Genomic DNA, 14,827 nt, shown 5'->3' on the forward strand with positions numbered 1-14,827 from the left:
TCGAGGCTCTCTGGTGGCCAATCGGCGTCGACGCCTTTACCTACCCCCACCCCCTCGGAACTCCGCGAGGGCCGCCCCCTTTCCCTGCCCACGTGCCCTAGGGCCCTAGGCAGCTAGGTAGTTCAGAGCGCCTGTGCGGCCGTCTCATCCACCTTCAGGGGCGCGGAGGTGGCTCTGTTCCTCGTGTTCCGGACCGCACGCGGTTGCCGAGTGGGAGATCCTTGCGGGGCTGTAGGAAGCCTAGGACGGTGCTGGGGGCGCAGTGGGCGCCGCCCTCCGCCCTTCCTACCAGTAGGCCGATTCCGGTAGTTGCATCCGGTAGGGAAATGGTCGTGCTATCGGTGCCCGCCGAAGTCACTGTGATCCTGTTAGATATCGAAGGTACCACAACCCCGATTGCTTTCGTGAAGGTGAGGGGCGGAAGGGAGCGGGGAAGTGACTTGTGCTTAAAAGCAATTAAAAACATTTTTTTTTTTAAAGTATTGTATACCTTGTACCAGAGACATGAGGCGTAGGAGAGGCGGTGTGGCTTTGCACCCGCTGTGGGGTGGGAGGAAGTAGAAAGGCTGCAGCGGGTTGCGGGGTTGCTTTTCGTCAGCGCACGCTGTTCGTCCTCCGCCGTCCCTGTCCTTGGTTAAATGCAGATGGATGGGAAAGGGGTGGAGATGGTGGCGAAAAAGGGTGGAGGAGGGCAGATACGTCCGGGTGGGGAAAGGGAACGTGCCCCCCCGCCCCCCGCCGGCCAGGTGTGCGCCCCGTCGCCCCGCAGGTGAGCGCGTGCTTGGCTCTGGGTTGGGCATGGCTAGGCGGCGGCCGCGATTCAGTGGTTCTGGAGGCTTCTAGTCCTGCAAAACGTAGACTGAAGCGTCAGGATGACTTTTCAGGTAGCCCTGGTATCTTGGGCCGTGGTGGTTACTCTTCGCCCCTTCCCACTCCTGCTATTAGTGGCCGAACTGCACTTTTTATGTTATTGGACTAGGCACTGCGGAATGCAGTGCTGATTTATTAAGCTACAGAACAAACATGTCTAGATTACGTTCATTTTCCTCTGAAAACCATGGAAACTTGAACCTCTTACCCAAAGCCTCTATTCTCGGGTATCACTATTAACCAAACAATTGTCTACGCCTAATTCGTAAGCTTATAGCTCTGCATTATAGCAGGGCTTAATATTAAATATCAATATAACTTTAAAAAGAATTCCTCGGGCCTAGTCTACGCTTTATTGGATTTCTGTTTAAGATGAAAACATTAACTAAAAGGGTTTGCATACAATAATAGAGATAACTGTTTACGATGTAGGAAAAACCCATCTTCCAATAAATTGAGTAGTCTTTTAAATTTTTTAAAGTTTTATTTTATTTATTTTTTTTAAAGATTTATTTATTTATTTATTCAACAGAGATAGAGACAGCCAGCGAGAGAGGGAACACAAGCAGGGGGAGTGGGAGAGGAAGAAGCAGGCTCATAGCGGAGGAGCCTGATGTGGGGCTCGATCCCATAATGCCAGGATCACGCCCTGAGCCGAAGGCAGACGCTTAACCGCTGTGCCACTCAGGCGCCCCTAAAGTTTTATTTTTAAGATTACCTATGAAGAATGTTTTTCTTGATGTGGATTATAATGTAAAATCAGTGTACACTTTTAGGACTCCAGTATAACAACCACTTACAAATTTTTTAGAAGAATCACAAACCATCTTAGCACAAGTTCTTAAGAAATCTAGTTTGACATTTTTTTTTTCTTAGTTTTTAATCACACCAGAGGCCTCTGTAGAAATATTCAGGATTGACCAAATGCTGGTAATGGAGTTGACTTTTTTTCCCTTAATGACTGACAGAATAACTGCTTTCTCAGAGTTTTCAGAGAAGAAAGGATTCCTTGTCTTTATGGGTTATAGTTAACAGCTTAACTCCACCAGGGATAATGACAGGAGAGGTAGTGATACAGCATAAGATTATGTACTATTCTTGGAAAGTTGATTAAGGACTAGATACCTCATGCAAATCAGTTTTGTAACAAAACATCATAGGTGCCTCTCCCACCTCTCCACTCCCCCCCCTCCCCAACCAATCCTGTCTTTTGCCAGATGACAGGAGCCACTTCTTGAAATCTTTGTTTATGGTAGACTTATTCTGACATCTTTCTGAGAGTTAAAATGCCTTCATCGCCTAAATAGATCTTTTTTTTTTTTAAGTTTGACACTCATCTATAAGTAAAGTCAAGGCAGGCTGAAAAAATGATTTGGGGGGGTTTTGTTTATTTTTTAAATTTTATTTATTTTTTTAATTTAAATTCAAGTTAGTGTATTAATAGTTTCAGGGTAGAGTTTAGTGATTCATCAGTTGCATATAACACCCAGTGCTCATTTCAGTGGTTTTGTTTAAAGGATAGTTTCTTGTGCTTTGTCCTGTAATCTGTCTTTATTTTATTCACATTAATTATTAATCTGTTATAACCTAATAAGCTATTATTAATTTGTTACACATTAGTTTATCAAAACTGTTGTTTCCAAAAGTATATTCAGAAGAACGTTAAGTCTGTGTGGATATTTACAGTAATTCTGCAAAAAGGATTCCATTATTAAATGCACTTTTGGGGAATGTTAGGCTATACACATTCAACTGGTTTCTTTATTGCACAACTTCTCAGAGCCTTTATATCATACACATACATGCACACACATATATGTTTAATGAGCCTTCAGGAGAGTGACATTTCACAAATTTACTTGAACAAAAAACTTTTAGCAGAGTATGTCAAGGATTAATCTTTTAAACACCTTTTAAAGAGGTACTAAATCATATCCTTGAATCTCTGAGCGTGGAGGTGGGAATTGGGAGATGTTTGTTCTACTTTGGAGTTTATTAGTCACGTTAGGGATGTGGAACATATAGGCCTACTTCCTGCGGAACCAAACATCGAGTACTATATATATGTGACTTGTATACTTGACTCATCCTCAAAAACTCTGTGAGGTGTGTGCACTGTCCACATTTTACTCATAGGAAACTAAGATTCTTAACAATTGAACAGTATGCCTGGAATGTGAACCCAAATTATCTGACTCAAAAACTCTTACTCTTTACATGATTACACTTGACCTCTAAAGTGGAAACCACAGTGCTTGTTCCATGTCTTTGCTTGGTTTCTGTATATGTTAAATGACACAGTTGATATGAGAGCACTTTAATCAACACGAAGTACCGTAAAAGGATATGGTAACAAATTTCGGTTTATACTGCCTCTTGGTGATAGGTTTAGGAGTGAACCCTTGAACCACAATAACTATAATTGAGTCTTTATTTGGAGATTTGGTCCTATAGTCAGTGTATACTGTGAAAATTGAGTATTGTGGAAAATTGCCCTTGAAAAAGACCCATAGGAAGTCATTCCTCTTCGGCGCCTGATTTCCATTTTTCAGTAAGTCATGCATTCATTTTTCCTTTAAGGTGAAAACATATCCCTGAACATAGAGGAAGTAGTTGATTTGGGATTTGGTGACATAAATGAAAAATATGTTATATCAAACATTAGCCTCATACTGAGCCACTCACACTGTAAGAGACACTGGGGGAACTGAGACTATTCCTCTGGGGAACAGAACACCCCATTGAGTGGAATAACACACAGATTGCCAGCACTTACTATGGTTATTTTTTCCTTTCCTCCTTTTTTTTTTGGTCTGAGCACTTACAGTTAAATGTGTTTATGATGCACCTTAACTATGTAACACAAACAGTCTGGGATATCTCATGGGATTCTCTAGAATCTTCTCAGTCCGGGAGGTGGTGTTCTCTGGACAGCCTGCTGCTCTATCACGGCATGCCTCAGCCCTTCTGGGTCAGACAACAAAAAAACAATGGATTGATTGATTGATTTTTAAAAAGATTTTATTTATTTATTCGACAGAGAGGCAGCGAGAGAGGGAACACAAGCAGGGGGAGTGGGAGAGGGAGAAGCAGGCCTCCCACTGAGTAGGGAGCCTGATGCGGGGCTCGATCCCAGAACACTGGGATCGTGACGTGAGCCTAAGGCAGACGCCCAGTGACTAAGCCACGAAGGCGCCCCAAAAACAATGGTTTTATTTACCTGCTGTTGTATCTTATTTTCTCTGAGTCATAGAATTGTCAAATTTCTAGGACAGGAGGGGCTCCTAGCTAGGATCATGCAGTGAATTTTGCAACCAGCTAATTAATTTCTCATGAATTGATGCCCAGAGGGAGATCCTGTGTGAGGTCATCACAACTTGTTGGGAGCAGAGCAGCACTAGAGCCCAGCTTTCCTTATCTAGATGGTCCCCATGCATCTGAATCCTCAGCCTCCAGCCTTGCCCCTCACTGCAGGACACATGCCTGTGGATTTGGTTTTCCTTTCACGTGCTGATTCTGATCCTTTCCAGTGCTGCTCTCCCAACACTTTTTGGTCATGTACACCATCAGCAGAATTGGAGCAGGCACGGCCAATAGAGTTTATCAGTTGTGGGGGCGCCTGGGGGTTTCAGTCAGTTGAGTGTCTTACTCTTGATTTGGCTCAGGTCATGATGTCAGGGTTGTGGGATCAAGCCCCGCGTCAGTCTCTGAGCTCAGCAGGGAGTCAGCTTGGGATTCTTTCCCCCTGTCCCTCTTCTTTCCCTCTCTCTCTCTCTCTCATATAAATAAATAAATCTTAAAAAAAAAAGAATTTATAAATTGTGTATACGTACTATTATTATGTTACAATGGAATTTGAAGATGAGATTAAAATAATAAATGTGAACAAATGTTGTTATACTCTCTTCCCTTATCCCATTGAATCATCTTGCATGCCCCATGGAGCCACCACTTGAATTTTGTCCGTGTGTTGTAGTATTCATTTTCTGACTTTGTACATTGTATTATTATGGTGTTTTTAGTCTGTTAGCCTCTGAAATAACACTGTCACTAGTCTCTGCGGTTATCCTGTCAGGAACCTTCAACCATTGTTTCTGGATTTGGAGAAAATTATCCTCTTGTTTCTGAAAATACTCTTTAATTTGGTGGCTTTCCTGTTGTTATCTGTTGACATGTACATGTAACATGTACATGCAACAACAGTTGAGGTAGTTAACGTTCTACTGAGTCACTGAGAACCTTGTATTAGCAAATAATGACTCATTGCCCCTAAAGAAAATACAAGGCTAGGTTCTTGTGAGCCTCTGGTCACAACATTTCTGTGAACTGACTAGTATGTGACCTTGTCTTATGTGTGTTTCTGTTTCCTTTATTTAATGTATATTGTTGATGGGTTAGCATTGAACTCACAGCCAGTTGTACTGTAACTCCTGCTTTAATGAAGCCTATCTAAACACACGTATTTTCTCCTGAAGGCCCATCACAATTTATTGTGCTCAGGAACACTAGGCAGTACTTCAGCATTTTGCTTGGGGGCCATTTTGAACTGCAAAATCAGCAGAAGGTACAAAATGCAAAAAATATGGCACTAAACAGACTCTGAAAAGGATGCTTGTTTAAACTACGAGAGGTGAAATGAGGTGAATTGTCACTTTGTGCTAGGAACGTGTACAATCAAGTGTTTACAGATTTTTGCCGCTGGGCACATGTACTTAATTTTGAATGATCAGGAAAGTGCAGCAAGTATTGATTTGGGGGTTACAAGTAAATTTTAGTGAGTAGGAGAATTTGCGAGTACGGAATCTATAAGTCACGAGAATTGACAGTATAGAGTAGTAGTTATATGTGTGGGCTTGGACACCTTACAGGTCTGGATTGGCATTCTGGCTGCTCTCTGTGTTTTATGGCAGGTTAGTTAATGTCTCTGAGTCTAGGTACATATTTTCTCAGCTGTATTGTGGAGCTGTCTACCTCAGAAGGCTACTGTGGACATTTAATGGGTGCTTAGCCCTTAAAAAAACTTCGTAAAATGAATGAATATGTTTACATCAATATTTCATCTACCATCCCAATAGATCTTGTTAGGGAATAGTGGGCAGGGGACATGTTTTTCATTTATGCCTTAGGAAAACCTTGTGCTTGAGAATAAAATCTTGGTTATAATTAAGAAGATCTCGTTCACTGAAAATATGAATCTGATTGGGATTTTTATCCCTAAAATATGTTAAGTGGGGACATGGTGGGTCCCCTAGCCAAAGGCTCTTTATGTCTGTGCTTCTCAGACTTGACTGTGTATACAAATCATTCAGGGATATTGATAAAATGTTATTTCTGATTCAGAAGACCTGGAATGGGACTTGATGAATTTTTCACAGGTGCCCTGGTGCTACTGCTGCTGCTCTGTATACCACACTTTTTAAGTATTGAGGCTTCATACAGATTTGTTAGTTGTACCTATGTGTAGGCCTGTTAGCACTGCTCTTTTCTAATGGCTCATTTGATATGATAAAGTAGACCAAGCAAGAGAGTATAGATGAGTTAGAGGAAGTCTGTCAACATTAACAGAAGCACCACCTCTCAAAGGTTAAGTAAATTGGTTCTGGATCAGTAAGGCTGTATACAAGAGAACAGGTAATGTAGTAAGCCTGGTAGACAGTAAAGCATTATGCAAATGGCCACTTCCCAACTTTAGCAAATCGTCTTCCAGAACTGAAGTGTAAAGAAAGCAAAAGCACCATTCGTTCTTAAAGGACAAATAGAATGTTAGCAAGGAGTTACGCGCACTTACAGGACCAACTAGATAGTACACTTAAATGTTTATTTAATTGAATGTGTATGTACAGCAGGGACCTGCGTAAGAAGCTTTTGGGCTCGTATCCTGGCAGATGGGCAGGTAAACAGAGCTTTGCTAAACCTGTTGTATTCGTTTCTCCTGGTTGCTGTAACAAAATTACCACAAACTTAGTGGTTTAAGACAGTATAGATTTATCATGTTACACTTCTGGACAGTCAACTCTGAAATGGATCTCACGGAGTTAAAATCAAGGTGTTGGAGGGGTTGTGTCCCTTCCGAAAATTCTAGAAAAATTTCCCTGCCATTCCCACTTTCTAAAGGCTGCCCACATTTCCTGGTTTGTGGGCCTTTCTCTGTCTTCAGAGGCAGCAGCATGGCATCTTCAGACCAGTCTCTCACTCTCTGTCTTTGAGTTTCCTACTTCCTTTTACCTTTAAAGGCTCTTGTGATTGTATAAGGCCCAACCACATAATCCAAGGATAATCTTCCCATCTTGATTCTTAATTTAATCATGCCTGCAGTACTTTTGCCATATAAAGTAAGTTTGGGATACGGATATCTGAGAGGGGAAATTTTCCCCTCTAGCTACTTGATGAACACGAACATTTCTAATAGATGCCTTTGTCTGTTCTAGGGCACATAGGAATTAGAATTCATAATGACTCCACTTGTGTTTTGAAATTTATCATTAATAGTGTTGGATGCAAGCTATAATATTTTCTTTAAGATTTGACAGATTTTTTTTTTTTTTTAATCGTGTTGGTGTTTAAGGATTGTGCTTGTATAGAGGTTGGTAAAGGCAGTGTTTAGGGGCTGGAGTTTTAGAGAATGAGGTAGTTGGCAAGGTTTTGACTTAGACTGAGGGGGAGAAAAGATCCCAAACTAAACTTTCTACTTTAGAAAATAAGAATTAGACAAATCCTTGATCCTGTAAATAATGTTTATTTGAAGTAGCAGATACCCATTTAATTGAAAATCAAAATGATAAAGATTTTAATTTTATGTATTTATTTTTAAAGAATTAATTAATTAAAAAAGTTTTTAAGTGGGCTCCTTTCCCAACATGGAGCCCAACGCAGGGCTTGATCTCACCACCCATGAGATCATGACCTGAGCTGAGACCAACAGTCAGACGTTTAACTGACTGAGCCACCCTGGCCCAGGTGCCTATCTTTAAAGATTTTATTTTTAAGCAAGCTCTGCACCTAATGTGGGGCTTGAACTCACAACCCCAAGATCAAGATTCACACACTCCACGGACCAAGCCAGCCAGATGCCCCTTGATTCTCTTTAAAAACATAATCCTGCTTATATGCTCTTCTGGTGTTTGTTTAATAATTTTTTGAGATGTATTTTATGTTAAAACACTTTTAGAAATGGATAATGTATTCTTGATTGTTTAACGATGGTTGTAATTTACTCTTTTATGTTCTTTTATAGTTCAGCAGTGTATTTTAGAGGATAATAATTGAGAAATGTTGAAGTTGACATTTCTTTCTCATGAAAACTGCTATGTTAATTTTATGGTCTTTCTAGGAAGAGAGCTCGTGTTGTCTGATAGTATATCCCAACTTCGATTAAACATCCATCTGATAAGTATTGCTTCTAATGTTTTCAGCACTGAGAGATATATGATGCCTATTCTGCCCTCAATAGGAAACTGCTAGAAGACAACCCTCAAGGGACAGCCAACTAGAACCTTCCTTCTACCTGTGCTGTTGATTATTGACACCAGTAACTGCATTTGAGTCATGTTCCCGGCCTTCATTCACTCTGTGAGATTATTAGGCTTTTTCACCTGCAAGGATGAGGTTATAGAATCTGTTGTGCTTGTAAGGTGGTGATGAAGATTGAACGAAGTAGAATGCAAAAGCCTTCAAAAATTATAAAGCTCTTTAGAAACAGTGATTATAGTGCAAGAAGTACCAGACTGATACAGGAAGCGCTTGTGAAGAGTCAGTAAGGAAAAGAGGGAACTAACATTTATTGAGACCCACCTGCTCCACATTTTTTCCCACCATGATTACCTGCACCTCTGCTGCTTATGACCCTAGTCAAAAATACAGTAAGAATGAGGCCCAGAACGTGCCTGATCTCAAAAGATTCCGTGGAAGTATTGGAATGGCAGGACTGTCTTGATAAGTGGCTGTTGGTGGTTTGCTTCACATTCCCCCAAGCCTTCCCCATTGCTAAATACTGTTTCCCAAAGGGAGATAGACCCATGGTGGTATGTGAGAGGATTTTTGTTGATTCAACCAGAAGCAAAGGGAAGAGCCTTTGGAGAATCACTGTATTGGGTCTGAGTATATCAAGTGGATGGAAAGCCCCGCCGGCCTGAACTTCTGGTCTCTTATTCTAGAACCTTTTGTGTCACAGCACTTGCATGATCTTTCCTTCCCCTCTGTCACATTTATTTGAATACTTATCATGTGCCAGGCTCTGCTAGGGATCCAAAATCCCTAAGACCCAGCCATCACCCTCATGGAACCTGGTAAGGAGGACAGGTCCATAAGTAGGTTGTCTTTGCACGGTAGAACTCCTTTGTGGTTTTCTGTGGGCTAAGAGATAATGTTTCAACTCGTGAACTTCAGTGAACAGGTTTTTCCAATTTCCCTCTATTCCGTTGCACTTCTTATAGCTGAACATGTCCGTCCAGTCATGCTCCTTCATGTCACCACTGTTCCTCCAGCTTGGAGGGTAATACTTTTTTTCCCTCCAAGTACAGGTTGGTTTCATGTACTCATTAACATAAAAAATATTTATTGGGCTAGGCTGTGGGCATAGAGAGGGTAAGACTTGCTTCTGCTCTAAGAGGGCTTTGTTTAAGCAGGAATTTTCGAGTCTTCTCCCCTTTTTGCAGGGTCGTGCGTTTGCCACTGCAGCACATGCTGCCTTTGGGGTTGTATTTGTGTCCTGTCTCTCAGCAGTGCTGAGAGCTCCTTGTGGACAGAGACTGAAGCCTTTTTTTTTTTTTTTTAATTTAATTTATTTTTATTTATTTTTTAAAGACTTTATTTGAGAGGGAGAGAGAGAGAGAGAGAGCATGACTGGGGAGAGGGAAGAGGGAGAAGGAGAGGGCGAAACAGGCTCCCTGCTCAGCAGGGAGCCTGACCTGGGACTCTGTCCCAGGACCCTGGGATCATGACCTGAGCCAAAGGCAGATGCTTAACCAACTGCCACCTAGGCGCCCCTATTTATTTATGTATTTTTAAATACTTTATTTATGTATTTGAGAGAGAGTGTGCGCGTGCATGAGTGGGGGTGGTGGGGGGCACAGGGGGAAAGAGGGAGAAGGAAAGGGAGAGGGAGAAGCAGGCTCCCCTCTGAACAGGGAGCCTGACACGGGCTCCATCCCAGGACTCTGAGATCATAAGCTATGCTGAAGGCAGATGCTTAACCAACTGCACCACCCAGGCACCCCTTTTTAAAATTTTAATAGCAACTATGTAATTTCCTTATAAGATGGAAAGCCTGGTAGGTTATTAGGGTAATGGCCTGTAAGTATATAGCTTAACCTGTACATATGAATTGATTGGGACCCAACACAATGTGAAACATAGAAATTCAGAACCACGTAAGGTGTATAAGGCATTCAGCCAATGCTTGGTGATTCTGGATGCATTCCAGAATGGGCATGGGCAGGGTTGGGATTAGGTTTCTCCTAGCCTCTGCTATCCTTGCTATTTCAAATTTCCTTAAGGTGCTACTTTATCTTATTTAAACAGCATGCAACTTAGCTGAAGTGTTTCGAGAGTGATATTAGAATTTTCATTGAGCCAACATTTCTAAAACCTAGAAGTCCAAAGGAAGAAATCAGCTAAAAATGGACATTAAAAACTATGGAAGAAGGGTGCCTTGGCTGGCTCAGTTGGAGGAGTGTGCAACTGTTGATCTCGGGGTTGTGAGTTTGAGCCCCAAGTTGGGGGTAGAGTTTACTTAAAAAAAATCATGAAATATAGAAATTTTATTAACAATTAAAATTAAGTTAAAAAGCTAAATATATCATGCTGTGGAAATTTGTATCTGTTATTTTGTGGACAGAGGAAAGTTTTTTTTCCTCAGATTTTTCCTCAAAATAATTCATGCTTGTTATAAATTGGAAACATTACAGAAGAATATAATATAGAGAGTGAATGTCTCCTTTTGCTCCTGCCACCCAGAGATGACCATTAAGAACTTGGTGAATATTCCTTCTGACTTTTTCCTATGCATGCAATAATTAAGATTATTGAAAGAAATGTAGTCCAACCTACTCCCCAAAAGGCACCAGTTATAATATATAGCCCTCACTTTTTAAATATATGTAGGTAGGCCTCTATCTAGCTCAGATAAACTTGGGGTTTTTTTTGTTTGTTTTTTGTTCTGTTTTTTTGCTCAGATAAACTTTTTAAGGACATTCTGTATTGAGCTCTGAGAAGTCCTTCCTTGTCTGATGATTCTTAAAATTTTCCATTCTTATTGCCTACCCCGTTGTTCCCCCTTCACTGAAGGAAAAAAGGCATTCTTTTCATAGTGAAAGTTTATTTTTGTGTAATACTTTTGATTTTCATATTTATTAACTCATTTAATTTTCAAAATTGGTTTTGGTGGAGGTAGGAGTCAGAGAGGGGAGAAGCCAACTCCCTGTGAGCCTGTTGTACCCGGTTCTCCATCACTCTTCTAAAGAATGTGTGGATAGTCAATAGTCCTGTCCTCAGGGGCCCTCATGGGGCCTCCCGGGACCTCTTCCCAGGGGATTCTATTTCAGAAACACAGATTTCTTTCCAAAGACACAAGTCTTTAATACCGAAAAGGGTTCTTTGCCTCTGAGTGTGTACATGAGGGGTTCATTAACTTGATTTTCTTTTCAATGATTCATTTTCTTAAGTCTAAAAAGTGTGGAGCTGACACCCTTCCCTGAGTAAAGAGAGACTAAAGCATGTAGTTTGGACACTAGTGGTAATCACAGCATGGGACCTGGGTGGGACTTTGGAGAGGAGCCATGGTCAGGCCAGTGTTTGGCAGTTCACATGCTATGCTCCAAGAGGCTGGCTGACTCCTGGGCTGGGCCTTGTGTGGGTCTAAGTCATTACAGGTTCGGTTAAGCTCATAAGGTCCCTGCAACCAGGATGATGAAGCTCTGGGATCTGGCTCTTCAAACTTAAAATAAAAAAAAAGATCTGATTGATAAACTGTTACCGTAGTCTATTAATTTGTACTTAACCTTTATGTGCTTGTGTAAAATGGAATAATAGCACCTGTTTCATAAGGTTATTATGAGAATTGAAATGAGATCATTAAGACCATTCATTAATTCATTGAATAAATTTGGAGTGCTAGGTAGGTTCAGGGAGAAGGTCCATGCCAAAGCTATGGGTTTTGAGGATCATCAGCCATAGATAGTATTTAAAATCTTGAGATTAGATGAAGTCACTAAAGGTTGACTATGGATAGAGATGGGCCTGGAAAAGTAAGGGCTCAGTAAATGTTGGCAGTTACTTCCACTATTACTACTTGTATTATTTGTATTATTACTTGTATTATTGTATTATTACTACTATTTATTAGAAATGTTACAGAACTGCCAGGTGAACCGAAATCTCTCATTTTCTTAGTACAAATGTATTTTGTACTAAGAAACCAAATCTTTGTTAGAAATTTCTGTAGAGACTATCAGGATTGGGGAGTTCGGTGATCCCAGTGTATAGTGCTCCCCAAAGTCATCCATCTACAGAGCTGGATAGGCCTAGCCATTGGGATTTGATAGGCCTAGATTTGAGTCTTGCCTTTACGTTGTATCAGCAGTGAAACCTTTTAGAACCTCAGTTTCTTCATGTGTTCGGAGGGGTCACTTTGCAGGAATGGCAGGTGGATTCAAAAAGGTAATTGTCAGGGCACCTGGGTGGCTCAGTCGGTTTAGCCTCTGACTCTTGATTTCAGCTCAGGTCATGATCTCAGGTTATGAGCTCGAGCCCCGCATTGGGCTCCGAGCTGGGCATGGAACCTGTTTAAGATTCTTTCCCCATCTCTCTGCCCCTCCTTCTTCTCTCTCTCTCTCTCTAAAAAAATATAAAAAATTATCAATTTCTTTCCTTTCCCTTCCACTGCTAGGGGCTAGGACTTCAGACCAATCAGGTTTCCTTCTTGGAAACTCCAGAGATACTGATACTCTGTCCCTGTGCCTCTTTTTTAAACCTTATCCCAGCTACTAGCCCCTTGTAACGATAACCTTTCCTTGTGTGATATGATTCATTGCAATTAATTAGATTATAGTTTATCTTTCTTTAATTAGTTTAATCTCAGTGGGATTTAGAAGACACGTTTTTCTTATCTGGCAGTGCGTTTATTAATTCATTTTGAATGTAGATGATGAAATCTAATGTTCATTCCTAAAGGTTGCTGCTTTCAAGGGGGAATGGTTACATCCCTGCTTACCCCATTGAAGATAGGGACACCAAAATTAAAATCTCTAAGCTCCTGTGCCCCATGTAGCAGTGAGAGCACCCAACTTTTGGTAGTTCCTAGTATGGTCTTCAGGAAGGATATTTAAAGAACAATTTTAAAACTTTTTTTTTTTAAGGATTTTTTTTATTTATTTGAGAGAGAGAAACAGAGCATGAGCTGAGGGAGAGGCAGAAGCAGACTCCCCACTGAGCAGGGAGCCCAATGTGGGGCTCTATCCCGGGACCCGGGGATCATGACCTGAGCTGAAGGCAGATGCGGAAGCAGCCACCCAGGTGCCCCTATTTAGGAGCAATTTTATTTTATTTTATTTTATTTTTTAATTTTTTTTTAAAGATTTTATTTATTTATTTGACAGAGATAGAGACAGCCAGCGAGAGAGGGAACACAAGTAGGGGGAGTTGGGAGAGGAAGAAGCAGGCTCATAGGGGAAGAGCCTGATGTGGGGCTCGATCCCATAACGCCAGGATCATGCCCTTAGCCGAAGGCAGACGCTCAACCGCTGTGCCACCCAGGCGCCCCTATTTAGGAGCAATTTTAATCCCACAAGTGCTGAAGCTGTCTAACAGATGGACCACTGCCATGAAGTAGTAAATTCCCATCGTTGGAAGTATTTAAGCAGGTACAAACTTCCAGTTATAAAATAAGTAAGTTCTGGGAGGTAATGTACAGCATGGTGACTAGTTAATGATACTGTTATTGAATATTTGAAGGTTGCTAAGAAAGTAGATCTTAGAAGTTCTCATCACAAGAAAAAATTTGTGTGATGATGGTTGTTAACTAGGCTTATTATGGTGATCATTCTACAATATTATATGCATCTATCAAATCACTGTTGTACACCTGAAACTAATGTATGTCAATGATAATCTCAATTAAAAGAGATTATACACTCTCATTTAAGAAAATAGATAACCAAAAAGCAAAACAAAAACCAAGAAACCAGAAACCTTTATAAATGGCCCTGTTCCCCTCAATTTTGTTCTGTGCATTAGATATTCCCCAGAATGGGATTATGCTGTAAATTTGAAACCTGTTTTATTTCTTATTTAGAAAATGTGATTTGTTTCTAAGACCCAGCAAGCCACTTAATTTTCCTTAGCTTTTTATCTTCTGAGATTAATAGAAAAATAGTAGTCCACCACTCTTGCCTTTGTGTTGTTTAATTTTCTGGCTGAAAAAGTTTTATTTATTTATTTATTTTAAATATTTTATTTTTAAAGATTTTATTTATTTATTTACCAGAGAGAGAGAGCATGAGCAGAGGAAGCAGCAGACAGAGACAGAGAGAGAAGCAGGCTCCCCATTGAGCAGGGAGCCTGATGTGGGGCCCAATCCCAGGACCCCGGGATCATGACCCGAACCGAAGACAGGCGCTTAACCGACTGAGACACCCAGGAGCTCCTTATTTTATTTTTGTTTTAAGTAGGCTCCACGCCCAGTGTGGGGCTTGAACTCACAACCCTGAGATTAAGAGTTGCATGCTCTACTGACTGAGCCAGCCAGGCACCCCTGGCTGAAAAAGTTTTAAGTTCTCAAATACTTTAAATCATTAGTTGTACTGTGTGGTTCATTGGAAGGCTTTTAAAATAGTTTCTTAAATAGCTATACTCTAAGTATTACCCATTACCTTTTTATTATCCATTTTCCTCAAAGGAGACTTGAGTAAACGTTAAGCGACTCTTTTATTCTTATTGATTCTATGACCTTTTTATTAAAACA

The 14,827-nt window shown here is 40.8% G+C and overlaps 1 protein-coding gene across 1 annotated transcript in view; it reads left to right on the forward strand.

Annotated features, from left to right (window-relative positions):
- The first annotated feature begins 43 nt into the window (after positions 1-43).
- Positions 44-14,827, forward strand: part of ENOPH1 (enolase-phosphatase 1) — a 31,663-nt gene continuing 16,879 nt past the window's right edge. The window contains exon 1 of the mRNA XM_026509872.4: positions 44-410. Within this exon, the coding sequence (XP_026365657.1) occupies positions 327-410 (84 nt within the window). The 5' untranslated portion in view covers positions 44-326. The remainder of the gene's footprint in view (positions 411-14,827) is intronic.

This window comes from Ursus arctos, unplaced genomic scaffold (genome assembly GCF_023065955.2).
Source record: "Ursus arctos isolate Adak ecotype North America unplaced genomic scaffold, UrsArc2.0 scaffold_9, whole genome shotgun sequence".
In the NCBI taxonomy this organism is placed as follows: Eukaryota; Metazoa; Chordata; class Mammalia; order Carnivora; family Ursidae; genus Ursus; species Ursus arctos.